At 58.9% G+C, this 16,263-nt stretch overlaps 1 protein-coding gene across 10 annotated transcripts in view; it reads right to left on the bottom strand.

The window, feature by feature from the left end:
• CFAP74 (cilia and flagella associated protein 74) overlaps window positions 1-16,263 on the bottom strand; it is a 79,360-nt gene that overhangs the window by 28,069 nt on the left and 35,028 nt on the right. For 8 of the 10 annotated variants that reach the window (XR_008291408.1, XR_008291423.1, XR_008291424.1 and 5 more), the window contains 10 exons: window positions 16,012-16,185; window positions 15,491-15,601; window positions 15,006-15,108; window positions 14,026-14,183; window positions 12,641-12,845; window positions 11,101-11,262; window positions 10,443-10,616; window positions 9,831-9,949; window positions 7,345-7,411; window positions 6,886-6,975 (listed from right to left, as the gene is read on the bottom strand). Coding sequence is in view for 7 of the 10 variants with exons in the window: in XM_053205505.1 (XP_053061480.1) it covers window positions 6,886-6,975; window positions 7,345-7,411; window positions 9,831-9,949; window positions 10,443-10,616; window positions 11,101-11,262; window positions 12,641-12,845; window positions 14,026-14,183; window positions 15,006-15,108; window positions 15,491-15,601; window positions 16,012-16,185 (1,363 nt within the window). In the remaining 3 variants the exon portion in view is untranslated. The remainder of the gene's footprint in view (window positions 1-6,885; window positions 6,976-7,344; window positions 7,412-9,830; window positions 9,950-10,442; window positions 10,617-11,100; window positions 11,263-12,640; window positions 12,846-14,025; window positions 14,184-15,005; window positions 15,109-15,490; window positions 15,602-16,011; window positions 16,186-16,263) is intronic. The other 2 variants (XM_053205511.1, XM_027060696.2) reach the window with 1 other exon arrangement.

The following is a 16,263-nucleotide window of genomic DNA, read 5'->3' on the forward strand; positions in this document are numbered from 1 at the left end:
AAGGGCAGAGGCTGGTCCGGTCGGTGCAGGTGGAAGGGCCGACGTGCCAGCGGCGGGCACACCTGTGCACGCACAACTTTCTCACGCCCCGTCTGGAACGAGGAACTGGGCTGCTGGAGGTCTCGCTCCGGGGCTGGCACAGGAGATGGGCACGTGAGCCCTGGGCGTTGTCTGGCAAGAACGGAAGTCCTCAACGGGAAATGCTCCGAGCACAGTGTAACCGTGCGCCTGAGGGACAGGGAGCTGAAACTGCTCCCACGGTGCGGACGGGAAAAGTGTGAGCAGCGACAGAAAGTTGTATTTGGTTCTGGTCCAGAGAGTGAAATAAATCAACGATTTTATGGATTAATGAACGAGGAAGAGCTCAGTGTCCCTCACAGAGAGTTCCAAGCAGTCCACCGGGACGTCCAGTCCTCCCGGCCCCGGGCCTCCCACGGAGCGCGGTTTGGCGGGAGGAAGGCAGAGACGCGTCACGGTGAGAAGTCAGGCGGTGAAGGCCACGTCACAGCGCGAGGCTGGGTGGCAGTGCGCGCCTGTGATGGGACTCGGCCAGAACCACCGTGGCAGCCTTCCAGAAACCCGCCACCCCAGTCTACTCATGAGATAAACTCTGGACAAATCCCAGCGGGGGACATTCTACACAGCAACTGCCTGGCACCCTCCCAAACCGTCAGGTCATCAACAAAGAGAAAGTCCCAGAAACTGTCACGGCCGCAAAGACCCTACGGCAAAACAGCAGCATAAGGAACGTGCCACGTTCCTGGGGTGTGACGCCAGCACAGAAATTGGACGTGAGGTAAAATCGAAGGGAATTTGAATATCCTGTCTTCTCCAGCTAACAATCATCATAACGCGTCAACACTGGTTAATAATTTAATAAACATGCTACACTAACATAAGATGTTTCTGGGGCAACCTGGGTGGGGAGTCAGCCAGAATCGCATGTTTTGTGTTAATGCCAAAACCATTCTAGAAAATAAAGTCATTTCAAAACGAGCCGAGCTACCACACCCCTCGCTGTGGGGCTGAGTGGACACAGCAAGGCTCAGAGGGTCTGGGGACGAGGCTGCCGTCCCTGTGAGATCAATGTGGTGCAGGCACATCCCCCAGGGCACACCTCCCCCCACCCTCGTGGGCATGGGCATCTTGGCCATCTGGGTGCTGGCTAAGAAGGTCGTGTGCAGCCTGCCACCCCGGGCAGCTTTTCTGGCTGCCAGTTTTGGAGACCCAGGGGCCCCACTCTCCTCTCTGCCCCCGCGGGACCAGAGGCGGCAGACAGACGAGAGCTTCCCACAGACCAGACACGGAGCAGCCTGTGCGCATACGTGGGTGTGCACGTGTGTGCATGGGTGTGCGTCTGCATGTGGATGTGTGAGCGCGCGTGCGTGTGTATGGAGTAGGTGGCAGGTGACCCGTCTCCTGGTTACAGGTCACCAGACTTCCAGGAGCCACATCTACGCAGGATGGGAGGGTGGCCGCTCCCACAGCTGCAGGCAGGGCCTGGGCAGAGGCCGGTGTGTTCTGAGCATGGGGGTGACAGGTGATGACACGCGACTGCGTGGCTAGGGGGCGATACTGCGGGGCATTCTCCCTTTTTCCTGTGCACGATGGAGCCCTGAACGTCAGCGGGACACAGAGCCGCCCTGGGAAGACTCTACTGCCCAGCCTACCTTGCAGCCAGGGCTCACCACGCGACAGTCACTTCCGGCTGGTGCAGGGGACCTGACAGGAGGGATGGTGCCTTGGAAGCCATTTGTGGAGGGTGGCAGGGCGGCGCAGCCCAGACCCTCGCATCGGAGGCAGAGATGAGTCCTTGCTTAGGGCGCCTTTGTCGCGGCAGCTCCACCTGATGGTTCGGTGGAGGCCAGAGGCACTCCGACCCGAGCTGGGTGTGTGACTGGAGGGCGCTGGCCTCGTGTGCACTTGGCGAAGGGCCGGGCCAGCAGGTGAGTACCCTCCGGGCCTGCCCAGAAAGGAGCCCGAGGCCACACCACGCAGGGAGCACCACGCTGGGTCCTATGTGTGAATCCTGACTCCGGCACGCACGTGCTTCTTCTGGGGGCCTGTCCCCAGCGAGCCCTGCTGCCTGGGCCACTGCGAGAAGGGGGTGTACACGCGGCAAGGGGTGCGGGAGGCCACAGCAGACGTCGGCTCTCCACGGCCTCAGCGAGGCTCGGCAGCCCCCGGCAGGGCTGCCACCATCCAGGCCACGGTACTCGGGCCGTGTGTGAACCCAGGCAGGGCCCAGGGCTGCCATGGCCACGGCGGAGCGACCTGAGTGCGGAGAACGGAGACCATACGATCGGAACATGCAGAGCACGCAACACCCACAAATCCACAAGAAAACAGGAAAAAGAGAAGCTAACCGGCCGTGGGGAATGATAATTGTTCCAACCCCTCCTTACACGGAGCACTAGTGAAGGAGGGAGAACATGAGAAGCAACAGCTTCATGCAGAAAACAACATCAGCGGCCTTCCCTCCGGAGCCCCGGGCGGAGGAAGCACAGCTGTCACCGAAGACCTGTCCCCCCCACGGAGGAAGGGGCTGCAGGGGGCAGCCTTGCTCTGTAGGGAGGTGGCAATCCCTGTCGTGCCCGGGTACAAGGCACAGTGATCTGCCGCCGTGTCGCTGGGAGAGCCGTCACCAGGAGACCTGTCACCCAGAACTCTGTCACCAGGAGGTCCATCCCCGGGAGATCTGTCACCAGGAGAACAGTCTTGGCGGCAGCACCAGCGCAGGTGGGAAGAAAGACTCAGGGACTTGAAGACAGGACAACGAGGGTGTCGAGTCTGAAGGAAAGCGAGTAGGGCCTACGGGACCGCGGGTGGACCAGTGTCCCATCACAGGGGGCCCAGGAGCAGAAAAGGAGGAATCTGGCCCCAAATTCCCAAGGGGATATGAATATCAAAGAAGCTCTATAAACTCCAAGTAAGATGGACCCGAAGAGACCCACACCGAGACGCGTCATAATCAAACTGCTGCGAGACAGAGAGACTCCTGAGGGCTGCAGGGGAGATGTGACCCAGCACACTAGGCCTCGGAGAGATTTCAGGGGCTTCGGAGGCCAGAGGGCAGTGGGTCGGTGTATACAAAGGGCCAAAAGGAAACAGCATCAACCAAAAACCCTTCTCCAGCAAAACTGTCCTTCAAAAGTGAGGGAGAAACCACATTCCCAGATGAACAGCCCCGTGGGCACTCAGCCCTGCAGGAGACGCTCCTGCACACAAGCCAGTCGCTCGAAGCATTAAGGGGAAATACAGCCCCATCGAAGCGAGCACACAGGCAGTATAGAAGCTAGAGCTCTTGGGGCGCCTGGGTGGCGCAGTCGGTTAAGCGTCTGACTTCAGCTCAGGTCACGATCTCGCGGTCCGTGAGTTTGAGCCCCGTGTCGGGCTCTGGGCTGATGGCTCAGAGCCTGGAGCCTGTTTCCAATTCTGTGTCTCCCTCTCTCTCTGCCCCTCCCCCGTTCATGCTCTGTCTCTCTGTCTCAAAAATAAATAAACGTTAAAAAAAAAAATTAAAAAAAGAAGCTAGAGCTCTTGTAACGATGGTCTGTAACCGCGCTGTGTGTTTTCTACATGATTTCACAGTCTAATACTTTCTTTTTTAAAGCAGGTATTAGTCTAAAAGCTAATGTTATCATCACTTTGGTTCGTATGTAACTCCACGTTTTGTTTTAAGAGACTAATGCATTTGAGACGTTATTAGTTTGTGGTCTTGGACACACGGTCACAAAGATGCAATTCTGTGACATTAACAGCTGAAGGGAGTGGGGACCGAGCTGTAAAGGAGCGGACGTCTCACAGGCTTCTGAATTTAAGCTGCTATAAATCCAAATCAGAATGCTTTAACTTCAGGATGTTGAACGTAATCCCTTGGTAACCACAAAGAAAATAGCTACAGCACAAACACAAAAGGAAATGAGAAAGGAACTTAAACATTTCGCTATAAAAAAATCAACTGAACACAAAAGAAGACAGCCACACAGGAAATGAGGGACGCGTGAAAACACGGGGCAACATGACGGAAGCAAGCTGGCCGATGCTGCCGCGCGGATGGCTCCTGAGGACACGTGCTAAGCCACAGAAGCCCGTCACAAAGGACAAGTGCCACGTGATTCCACTTATGTAAGGCACTTGGAGCTTTCAAATCCCTGGAGACCAGGGTGGGGAGGAGGCGCCCGGGGGCGGAGAGGGCGGCACAGGACAGAGCTTGGGTTCCGGAAGGTGGGAGAGTTCCGGAAAGATGGGGGCGGCGCCTGCCTGTTGTGAATGTACTTAACCTACCGAAGCGCGGACCCTCGCGCGGCCAAGACGGTGCACTCCGTGCCGCGTGTGTTTTGCCACTACGAAAGATGGAAGAGAGAAAAGGGAATGGCTTCCAACAACACAGCAGTCACACGCCGGTGCCCGGCTGACAGAGCAGAAGACACAGGAGGCGGCTCGGGGCGGCTGGCGCGCGTGAACGTGGACCGGGAACGGGCGCTGGTTAGGAGTGCTCATGTTCCGGGCGAGAATTCCAGACCGGAGTCGCCCCTCATCCATTCCCTCCTTCGGCCCGCCCTCCCGTGCTGCCGGGACGGGGGGGCTTCTCTGCTCCACTGACGCAGGGCGCTGCCACGCGACTTGCTTTAGTCAGCATAGTTACGACAGGGGACAAGAGTGGTGTCAAATGTGCTCCTGTGGCCGGCCTTCGTTGCCTGGGCGACGACCGTCGTCCGCGAGAGGCTCCTGCCAGGAGGCCCCGTCACCTGCAGCCTGGAGCCAGCCGCCCAGCCGAGCCCGGCCTGGGTCGGCCAAACCACAGTCGCCGGCGTGTCTGTGACCGTGAGCCGGAACGCTTGTGGCTGTGATAAGCTGCTAGATGTAGGAGGTTTTGTTCCGCAGCATCACCGCACTCGGTGCTGACTTGCTCGCTCGGGAGAGGCGATGACGTGGCGGTTTCTGTGGCAGAACCTCCTTCTTCGAGATGCGTGTGGAAGTTTTGCGAGGGTGCGGTGTTGAGTGTTACGCTATTGCTGGTCTACTTGGAAGTGGGTCAGCAAGACAGACAGACAGACAGACGAGGCAAATGTGGTGAATGCCAACAGATGGGATCCAGGCGGCACACGGGCGTTCACTGTGCTGTGCTTCCTGCTTTTCCTTATGTTTGAAATTTTCTTAATCAAAAGAAGAATGGGTGGTGACTACACTTACCATAGTGAGCACCAGGTGACGGAGGTGCGGAATCCCTTGTCGCATGCCTGACACGAATGTGACACTGCATGTCAACTCCACTCCAATATAAAGATTAAAAATTAATTATAAAGTTTTAAAAAGAACCAGTTCTGCACTGCAAAGGCAAATAGGGCGAAAAGGCAACTTCTGGCACGGGAGAAAATATTTGCAATTCAAAATGTAAAGAACTCACACAACTCAATAGCAAAACACCAAGCAATTTGATTAAAACTGGGCAGAGAGGGCACCTGGCTCAGTTGGTTGATGAGTGTCCGACCTCAGCTCAGGTCATGATTTCACAGCTTGTGAGTTTGAGCCCCGCGTCGGGCCGTGTGCTGACAGCTCAGAACTTGGGACCTGCTTCAGATTCTGTGTCCTTCTCTTGCTCTGCCTCTCCCCAGCTCATGCTCTGTCTCTCTCTCAAGAGAAAAAAAATTAAAGGGATGCCTGGGTGGCTCAGTCAGCTAAGCATCCGACTCTGGCTCAGGTCATGATCTCGTGGTTCATGAGTTCAAGCCCCACATCGGGTTCTGTGCTGACAGCTCAGAGCCTGGAGCCTGCTTCAGATTCTGTGTCTCCCTCTCTCTCTGCCCCTCCCCTGCTCATGCTATGTCTCTCTCAAATATAAACATTTAAAAAAATTTAAAAAAAAAACTGGGCAGAGGATCTGAATAGACATTTCTCCAAAGAAGACATCCAGATGGCTAACAGGTACATGGAAAGATGCTGAACATCACGGATCATCAGGGAAATACCACTCGCAGCCACAAGGCGCAACCACCTCACACCTGTCAGGCTGGCTTCAATCAACAACACGGGAAACAACAGGTGTTGGCGAGGATGCGGAGACAGGGGGACCGTGCACCGTTGTGGGGAGTGCACGCTGGTGCGGCCCCTCGGGAGCAGTGTGGAGGCTCCTCCAAAGTTAAAACAGAGCTACCCTAGACCCAGCCATCACACCTCTGACAATACATCCAAAGGACATGAAACCACTAAGGGGACCCCCACTGTCTGCACCTTCATATTCACAGCAACATTATTTACAATAACCAGCCAGTGAGGACAGCCTAAGTGTCTGTCAATGGACGAACGGAAGAAGGTGGGGCATATACACAGTGGAATTAAAAAAAAAGGAAATCTTGCCATTTGTAATAGCACCGATGGACCTTGAGGGCACTGGGCTAGGTGAGATAAACCAGACAGAGAAAGACAAATTCTGTGTGGCTTCACACAGGTGTGGAGTCAAGCCCATAGACACAGAGAGCAGAGTGGTGGTTGAGGAAGCAGGGGGGCGGTTGAAATGGGGAAAGGGGGTCAAAGGGTACAAACTTGAGTTATCGGTTCTGGGGGCGTAACGCACAGCCTGGTGACCACGCTTTAAAAGGGAAATCGAGGGGACACCCCAGGGCTGCTGAGGGGACCAGCATCTCCTGAGATGGGCCCGAGGGTCTCCTGTGACCTGGGCTCTACACAGCACGGGATTTACCCCACCCCCCGCCCCGGCACCCCACTTTCCAGCGTCAATGTGAGTGTTTACCTCCCCAGAACGGCCTGCGTGCTCCGATCCACCCCCGGGTCGGCCCCAGCCTGACCTGAGCTGTTCGGACCTGGGCCCAGACCCAGGATGCACGGTGCAGCCCCACCCAGCTCAGGCGTCCCTGAACCTACCATACACTTCTTCGTGGAACACTTCAGTGGAACAGAAAATCCACCCGTCTGAGCCAGAAATGAGACGCTTCCTTCCAGATCCTTGTTTATCTAAAAAATAAAACACCCAAGCACCATAACATTTGTAACTTTGCCCAGGGACACGGGCTGTGTCTCTACAACCACGGGCTGGGCCTGGGCCCGTCCGAACACTCTAACACACCCCACTTAGACCCAAGAGCACCTACAGACCCGCCTGCTGGCTACGAACCCTCAGCGCAGGCCCCTAATTGCGACCAATGTCAGGTACGTGCCGCATGTGCCTGGAGATAAAGCGGCACAGGGGCGTGTGTGACCCCTGCTGAGGCCCTTGCAGTCCTTCCCCCGTCATCTGTGTCTGCAGAGACCCCGTTCTACCCACCACCCACTCACAACGGGTGAGAAAGATCCCTGCGCATCATCTGCTTTTGGAACACTCACCATGGGCTTGAAGGTGACAAGGACTTCGCAGGACATCCCGGCTGACATGGGACCAGGGGGGTCAAAGCTATAGGCACAACAATCCATGGGGCTCGTCATCAGATTGACGGGGGAGGCGCTGTTGGAACTTCCCAACAGCCACGGCCCCGAGCAGGCACCGAGTGGGCCTTCTGGAGCGCTCCCTGCCCATCCTGGGTGCTGTGCCCCAGTGCCCAGGCCCCAGGAGACACTCGAATAACATCTGAATGTGTGCAGAGTGAGTAAAGGGGCGAGTGAGGCGCGTCCCCAGAGGGAACGGATGCCAGGGGCCAAGCGGTGGCCGCGGTTCCCTGGGGACATGCGGTGTCAGGTCTGGAACCAAGGGCCTCGTGTTTTAACGCTAGCGTGAGGGCTGGGAGCCAGCTGGGAGCTAGCGCGGACCCTGCACACAGCTGGCACCCTCTGAACCCCACTTTCAGTGAAGGAGCCAGGAAAAGAGCCCCCGCTTCACAGGGAGACTCAAAGGCAGTCGGTCTGTCTTGGTCTGGATCCTGGGTGAGGAAAAGCAGCTTCCAGAGAATTGCTAATGTGAGGTGTGTTTTCACAAGGTTGAATTTTACCTAAGGTGCTTGGATTAGAAATACACAAGCTAAAAATTTAATGTAATTGCTTTCCCTTGCCTGGTAATGACCCCACATACCAGGCAGAAGAAATCCAAAACTTCTCCAGGGGGGAGGGAAGCTTTTGGATACTATATCACAGAGACTCCAGGGGACGGAGCCCCCCCTGGTGAGAAGATGGGGATCCCAGGCTGGAAAGGACACGTGTAAGCCAGCCACGCACATGCAGACGGCAGGGCCAAACTCCAAGAGCCTCCGATAAGAGAATGGTTGCATGGAGACTTTCAAAGATGTCATGTTAAAATTATCAGAGATGGTGGGGCGCCTGGGGGCTCCGTCGGTGAACCGTCCGACTTCGGCTCAGGTCATGATCTCACGGTCCGTGGGTTCGAGCCCCTGTGTCAGGCTCTGTGCTGACAGCTCAGAGCCTGGAGCCTGCTTCGGATTCTGTCTCCCTGTCTCTCTGCCCCTCCCCTGCTCACACTCTGTCTCTCAAAAATAAACGTAAAAAAAGTTAAAGACAAACAAAATTATCCAAGATGGAAATAGAGAATCACAGAGGTGACAAAGGAAGAAGACAGTGTCCGGTGGCTGCTGACCTGAGGCAGAGTCCAGGCTTCCAGAAACAAGAAGTATGGCCACTGAAATACGAGGCTCTTGGAGACACAAAGAGAGAAGGGCCAGTGGGGTGCTGGATTCGAGAAAATGCTACAGCACACACTTCAGGGGTGGAGGACAGGGTGGGGCTGAGAAGTGTGTAGGCTTTTTCGGAGGTCTGAATCCTCAGTGAGCCCTAAGCCCGTCTAAGCAGATCAACCGCACTTGACACACCACGGAGGCGCTGCTGGACCTCAGGGCAAGGGAGTCTGAAGGCAACCACACGGGAAGCCAGACAACGACCCAGGGCTGGGCCTTCCCAGCAGCAGCCACAGAAGCCAGCAGATGGAGGGTGATAATCTCCATGGTGGGGGGTGGGGGGGGAGACAGCCGCCAATCAGACCCCAGCCCGGTCCTGGGGAGGAGTGCTTCAGGACGCCGGGGGGCTGATACCGCGAGTCTGGGCCCCAAGTCCCACAGAGACCCGCAGATCAACATGAAAAACTAGCAAACCACAAGTAAATCCTGCGCCTCCAGCACGAATGCAGGACAGAATCAGTTAGTGATACACAGGAATTTCTGGCCACGCTCTGCCCACACGCGCCTTTGCAGATAAGCTGGCGGAAAGAGAGAAGGGGGAACAGAGATCCCACGTCTGAGCCACAAGCAGCCCCCGGAAGAGAACAGTGTGTCCCACGGTCAGCGAGTGCGGATCACAGGGAGAGGCCGTGGGGACGGGCGGTGGGGAGCCATCCTGGGCCATCTCGGGCCTGCAGACCCGTCTATCAAAAGCTGGCAGAACCAGAAGAAACCTTCTTAAAACCAAAGGCAAAATGCTACGGAGCAGGAGAAAAGACAGACACTACAGCAGACGCAGCGAGACACAGAAGAATGTGAGAAAAATGAGGAAAACTTAAAGCGGGACATGAGCAAGCATTAAAGGGGCCAGGAAGAAAATGGTAGACGGGGCCGCCTCTCAAGCACCAGCGGGGCTTCAGAGAAGGAAAACAGAAACGCGGCTACACAGGGGACACGCACACAGTGGGAGGGGACAGTCCTGAAGCGGGACGGCTCGAACCTTCACCCCGAGAAGCCCCAACAACCGCCAGGGACGTCTCACCCAGAGGGGTGGGCACCGAAACTCTGACCCGGAAGGAGAGTCATCACGCACACCTGGGCTGGCCTCGGGCCGCATCAGCACAAGAAGACGGAGCGGCCGCCAGAGCGAGCGCCAGGCGGGCGTGAAGGCCGAGGACAGCGCACCCGCACCCGCGCCCCGCCGGCTCTCACTCGACGTGGACGAAGTCCCTGAGGTGCTCCTCCACGCCCACCAGCTTGCAGTGGTTGATGGTGTAGGTGGCGTTTATCAGCGTGATCTTCTTCTTGTACACTTTGCCGACGTCGAAGTCCTGGAAAAGTCAGAGGAGTCATTTGAAGCCGTCGGGGGGAAGGCGCCGTGTGAGCGCCTGGCGGCCTCTCCTCGTGTGCCCCCCGACGGCCAGCGTGTGACCACACGAGGAAGGTCTCGGTGACGAGCGGAGGAGCGTCCTGATAGGAGACCAGGAACAAGTCCCAAGGTTTCCTGACTCAGGAAGCACTCCCCTGGGGACGCATGGAGAGTAGGGACAGCGGGGGCAGGCAATGGCTTCCTGGGGACCTCGGACGGTGTGGGCTCTGGGGCCGGCACCCCACTCCATCTGAAGGACTAGGGCCCGTGTGGCATCCCAGGAGCCCGCCAGCCTCCTCCCCTGCAGAGTCTGGCGGCTGTGACTACGTGCGAGGACCGACCTCCCACTGTCCCTTTCAGGGAGGCTGTCCCCCGGGCCAGGTCCCCTTCTGGGGCTGGCGTCCGACCCCTCTCAACACTCTCAGCACCAGGCCAGGCGAGCAGCCCCTCCTCACCTTGAAGTGGATGAGCTTGGGTTTGCTATTGAAGGGGCGACCTTTGAACTCGTGCCCGGATGCCACCTGCCTGTGGGTCACCCTGCTGCGCAGCTGCTCCATGGTGCGCGCCAGGATGTCCTTGTCCATCTTTGTCCCGCCCACGGGCTTCCTGTCCACCTCCTCTTTCGGCACCTGGGTTTCCACAGAAACAGCGTCGCGCTCGAGGGCAAGCCCAGGCCCAGCGAGGCGATCCGCTCCAGGTGGCCTAGGGCAGCCGGGGGCCGCAGAAGTTTAGTGGCACAGCGTCAGGGCCCAGAGCGGCTGGGGCAGGGGGAGCGCGACCGCCCGGCAGGCCACTTAGAGAGCCCTGGCCTGAGCGAGGCTGGCGGTCCTCACTTCAGAGGAAAAGGAAAGAGGGACGAGCAGGCACGTCCAGGATCCCGTTGGATTTGTGCGAAGTGACGGCAGAGGCGGGGGGTTTCTAGATTTTTCAATTAGGCCAAGAGAAAGGTTTGAAATGTTTAGCCGGAGCCATGTTTTCTCAGGCAGCACAAATAAAGGTGCCTCCCTGAGGGACAGCAGTGGGGAAGGGGCTCTGTCTGCGGCCTTGACTCCAGGTCAGCCGGCGTCGGGGCTGCTATCCAACTTCTCGGAATTGAGGGCGGGAAGCGCTTACCTGGTTCGGCTTATAGTCTTCCTTCCAGAGCCCGGGGATCTCTGGCTCGGCCAGCGTGTCATGTTCCCGGGTGATGCTCCCCGAGTCCCCCTGGACGGACTCATAGGAGTTGGCTTCCAGTAACTGAGAGGCTCTGGGGGGTGAGACCGCTTCGCTGTCCTGCTGTCGGGGAGAGAAATTCAGAGCTAATCACAGAAGACAAGGGACCCTACAGATCAGCGAGAGAAGAACATAGCCGCCATCACAAGACCCTCGGGCACATGGCCACGGACAACCTGGCTCTTCTACGGGTTCTTTTCCTCTTTACCCGGAGACTAGAACACCGTCTGTTTCGTAACCCTTTCTCATTTCAAATATAAGTAACTTCAGACACATCATTACGTATTTTTCTCCAATACCCACAAAAGAGTCCACAGAACATGGATTTATGGGCCTACTACAATCTTCTTCACCATCCTCAGTTTCGTGTTATTTCTAATTTTTGCTTATATAAACCACGCCCTGGAAAAGCCCTCCCTCGGGAGGACACCAGTTCTGGGACTGGGCTTCAGAGGGGACGGCGTGGGGCCTCCCTCTAGGGAGCATCAGTCGTAGACAGAGGGGGATGTGGCTGCAACGTGTGGAAAGCTCCCGGGGAAGCAGACTGGGTGCTGACACGGAGAAACACAGGACACCTAGTGTGGACGGCAGGGCAGGCGGCTGGGGCGGGCCAGGGAGGAGGTGGCAGGGGTGACGGCCCGGAGGGGCAGACTCCACAGTGGCGGGCAGGGACCGGGCAGAGACCGAAAATGCCTGGGAACAGAGTGAAGAGTCCGCAGAGGCCCAGGGGAGCCGGCGACCCGCACCTTTGGGTTTCGAGGTGCACGAGGCAGAAGTGGGAGTGCTGAACTGGGCTCAGGAGGGGTCCTGATGTCCCTGCCCCTCACTCCTGGGGACAGGTATGGGTCACCAGCCCCGGGGGTGGGGTGGGGGTGCTGGCCTGGAGCCGGCCCTCAGGAGGATGACGCACAAGCGGCGAGGGAGTACAGGACGTGGAAGCGGCTGGTCTCTGGGGGGTGTTGAGAGCATTTGGTGCCAGGGTGGTGACAGGCATGTGCACAGATAGCCCCGTGGCCCGGGACTGGCCTGTGGTCACTGCCTTTTTGTCTAGGGACAGGTAAGGCGGCCTGAGCCACTCTTGTTGCAGAGGACGCTACGGGCTTCCGCACCTGCAGTGGGGTCCGCAGAGGTGGATCCTGTGGCGGATGAGCCACCAGAGACCTGGGTCTCGGCCCCTTGTACCTGCGCCGTCACCTGGGAAAGGACAGCTCCCAGGTGGACACCGTGTGGCCCGCCATCTTGTGTGCCGCAGAGAGGAGCCGTGGGGAAGCTCGAACGCGTCCCCCCCGCGGGGCCCCCGGGGAGCAGGGAGGCCGGAAGACAGCCTGGTGCAGGCCACACGGTTTCGGCTGAGGGATCTTAGCCGGAGGTGGTCACACAATGTCTCGAGGCCCAACCACGTCCCCGGGGACTTGTGACCAGACAGGGGCCTCTGGCTCACCGGCAGGTTGCGGGGAAGGGCCACCGTGCCCCTGTCCTCGCAGACGTCTGAGATGTAGCCCCACGTCTCATCTCTCAGGGTCAGCCGGCCCGTGGCTTTGGTGGGAGAAGACTGCCTCTTCCTCCTGGTTTCTCCCGCAGCCTCTTCTTTCAGAATCCGACCTACGATCTCCTGCTTTCTGAGCCTCTGCTGCTCCTCGAAGGCGCTGTGGGAAAACGCCATGTGGAACCAGGGAAGGTGAGTTGCGAGCTGCCTTTGGGGCCCCTCCCCCAGGAGGTGCCGCCCCGCTGGGCTCAGGGCTGCCGGGAGCTGATTCTGGCCGGGCCCCCTGGCTCCCAAGGGAGCAGACAGATGAGGCCCAGGAAGGCTGCCAGGCCGGAGACCCGGGCCTTGAAATTCCTGCCCCGCCCGGGGCCCCACAGCAAACCTGACCCCACAGGACGTGCCTTTTACTCCAGGTTTCCAGGCTGGCAGCCGGGCACTCCAGCGAGGCACAAACCACGGCCTCACTAGGGCTCGAGGCCATTCACTCACGTGCTCATTCATTCCTTCACTCATTCATTCCTTCACTCATTCCAACTCTGTCCCTGGCTCTTCCTATGTGCCCGGCCTGCGCCAGACGAAGGCACGGGTGGAGCCACCCCTGGGAGCCCCTAACGGGACGACTGATGGCACAGCTCCTGTGGTGACAGCCAGAGCACTGTGACTCCCTGGCAGGAGATGCTGTCCCCAGGGAGAGGACCAGGAGGCCACACCTGGGTACGCACCAATCGTGCCTGTGAAGGGGGTGTGGGGGGGGGGGGGGAGAAGGGATGTGCCCTTCAGGAGGTGGGCAGGACCAGAACGCGGACCTCTGGATCTCAGGAAGCCCACGCCTGCGGGGGGTGTGGGGGCGGGAGGCAGGGCAGAGTGTGGCCTGGAGAGCTGTGTACTGGGACCTTGCAGGGCTGAGGGGGGTTCTCAGGGTGAATGACGAGGGTGCAGGGCATACTGAGAAGGCAGCACCGAGTGCCCTTTGGAGGAAATCGGAAAGCGAAGCCCATGAGGGCGTGAAGGGTGAGCCCAGACCCCCCACGGCCCCCTACGGAGGGGCCCGGAGAGCCCGGAGACACAGAGAGTGAGCTGCGTCGGGGGCTTGGGGCAGCTCCTGAGAAACCAGGAAGCCAGGCCAGGGGCCGCACTAGAGGTGATGGGGGTCGAAAGGTCTGTGCTCTGAGGCCCACGGGAGGCCTCACCTGTTGGGGTCTGGGGAGCAGGGTGTGGAGGGAGGGCTGGAGCCCCATCTGGGGAGAAGCCCAGGGAGGAAAGCAGCTTGGCTAATTGTGAGGGACAGGCCTCCCTCGGCCCAGGCGGGCACCTCCCCCAGGAAGCCACCTCGCACTCACCGGTTCTGGGCTTCCAGCTCCTGGCGCTGGCGTTGATGGAAAAGGTGTCTGAAAGCGTCCCCACCTTGGGCCAGAATCATCTCCTTCTGGGCCCGGGCCTTCTGCTCAGCCAGCTCTGCCCTGGCCTGGCCCCATGCTTGAAATTTCCGGAGTGTTTCCTTGGGAATAGAGAAAAGTGAGGGTATACCATTGGCACATGCACACGCGTGTGCACACAAGTGCGCACACACACATGGCAGCTCCTCAGTCGAGCCGGTGACGTTAACTCAGCCCTGAGATGCCGGAGCACAGGTTTGCAGAGCCCCACCCTTGCCTGGTCCCGCCCACCCACCGACCACCTGTCCTTAAAATCCTCAGGGGCTTCCCGCCCCCCGAGCTGACTGTCGTCCACAGCGCTGCAGGACTGGCGCCTCGCCTCTGCCCCCTTGCCATGCTGGGCTCCCCTCCAAGAGGCCTGCTCACTCTTGCCTCTGAGCCTTTGCAAATGCTGTTCCCCTCTCCACTCTCCAGGCCTAACTGCCACACCCTTGGGCCCCAGGGGGATATCACTTCCTCCAACAGGACGCTGGACCCCTGTACATGGCCTCGCTGAGCCCCGGTCCCCCTGGAGCCCTGCCATGGCTCCTCCCGTGGACCAGGCCCCAGGAGGACAGGCCTGCGCTGATTTCTTCCTGCCCGGCGGGGCAGCTGGCTAGTGCCAGCACGGGCCCAGGGGCAACAGACCTGTGGGGGGAGGCTCTGTAACCCCCAGGAAGCGACTGAGTGGCGAGTCTGAGGACACGGGACCCCCGTCCCAAGGGGCAGGGAAGCCAGATGACAGGGCAGGGCAGGCTGAGGGGTCGAGGTGTGGACCCCCGCCTGGAAGGAAACACGTCTGCCTGGAGGGCTCCTGTAGGACTGTGTGGGGCCCCAAGGGTGTCAAGCTGTCCCTCCTGGAGTGCGATGTGCCCCGAGGGCAAGGGTGGACACAGGTCGCCTACCCTGTTGGCACTGATACTGTTCTTCAAAGCCAGCACGGCGTCCATGCGCCTCTTCATGTGCTCCTGGGACCCCGTCTCCTTCTCCCTCTCCTGCTCGCGGATTCTGGAAGAAGAAGGCACGTTTTTTAACCACGAGTACCGGGGCACGTTGACTTGCGGTTACAGAACTGCACGGTGGTCACGTCCGTCAAGGAAATAATTAAACGTGACCACGTTAAAGACACATGGAAAGCGTTATGTTGAATGTCAATTTCTAGGGAACACTGAAACAGGCTTCTCTGGACAGGCCCCTGGCAACTCACCGCAGGTCCTTTTCTGAACACAAGCAGGAAGTCAGCTCGAAACTAAAAATACAGCTTTATTACGTTCTGACAGTAGGGTAATGATTTAATAATAAAATCGGGGACAGTAAAACAAAAAAAAGATTCTTGTATTTCTTATATTTCTCCTCCAGGGTATCAATGGGGGGAGTCTGAGGACGCTACCTTCCCAGGGAAGCCTTCAGGAACTTCACCGCGATCTTGTGATTCTTCTTGGCGTCTTCCACCAGCTTCTGGTGCCTGAGCCCGTGCTCCTTCTGCAGAAGCATGGCCTTCCTGCGGTGGCGGGGGACAGTGGGAACGGAAACTCATGGAGCACCGGCTCTTGAGGGAACAGGTGTCCCTGAGAGCCAGGCCGGCGGCACCTGTGCCCAGGGCGAGAGCGCTGCCGGTGTCCAGGGGCTTGGCTCACATAGAAGCGGCAGGGAAAGCTGGCGACGGGCCGGATGGAGTGAGCAGGGGGAGGGGTGGGGAGGACCCTGGACGAGGACTGGGAGGGAAGGAAATGGGGACCGCACCTGGGGAGCAGGAGTGGGCCTGTGACACCCCTGCAGGTGCTGTTCTGCCCTACTCAGCGGCCTGGCCAAACAGGAGGCCCTGGGCGGGCCCTGGCCAGGGGCTCAGGTGGGGCCACAGAGGAGCTGGCTCTGGAGAAGGCTGAGGCCCCGCAGGTCCTGGCCACCCACCTGACCCTCAGCAGCCGGGTCCTCTCGGCCTTCTTCAGGGCCTCCTCCTCGCGGGGCAGCTGCTCGGCCGCGTGTGCCCGGAGGCCCTTCCTGGCAGCTGCTTCCTTCTCTTGGGCAGACGCTTGGACATCCTCAAGCTGTCCCTTCTGGATCGCAATGTGCCACGTGGCGCTCCTTCAAACAAGAGGCACTTTTGTTTGTGTCGGCCAAGGCCACACCCTCTGAGGAGCGTCCGTTCCAGGGGGTCCGGGA

Source organism: Acinonyx jubatus, chromosome C1 (assembly GCF_027475565.1).
Source record: "Acinonyx jubatus isolate Ajub_Pintada_27869175 chromosome C1, VMU_Ajub_asm_v1.0, whole genome shotgun sequence".
Taxonomy (NCBI): Eukaryota; Metazoa; Chordata; class Mammalia; order Carnivora; family Felidae; genus Acinonyx; species Acinonyx jubatus.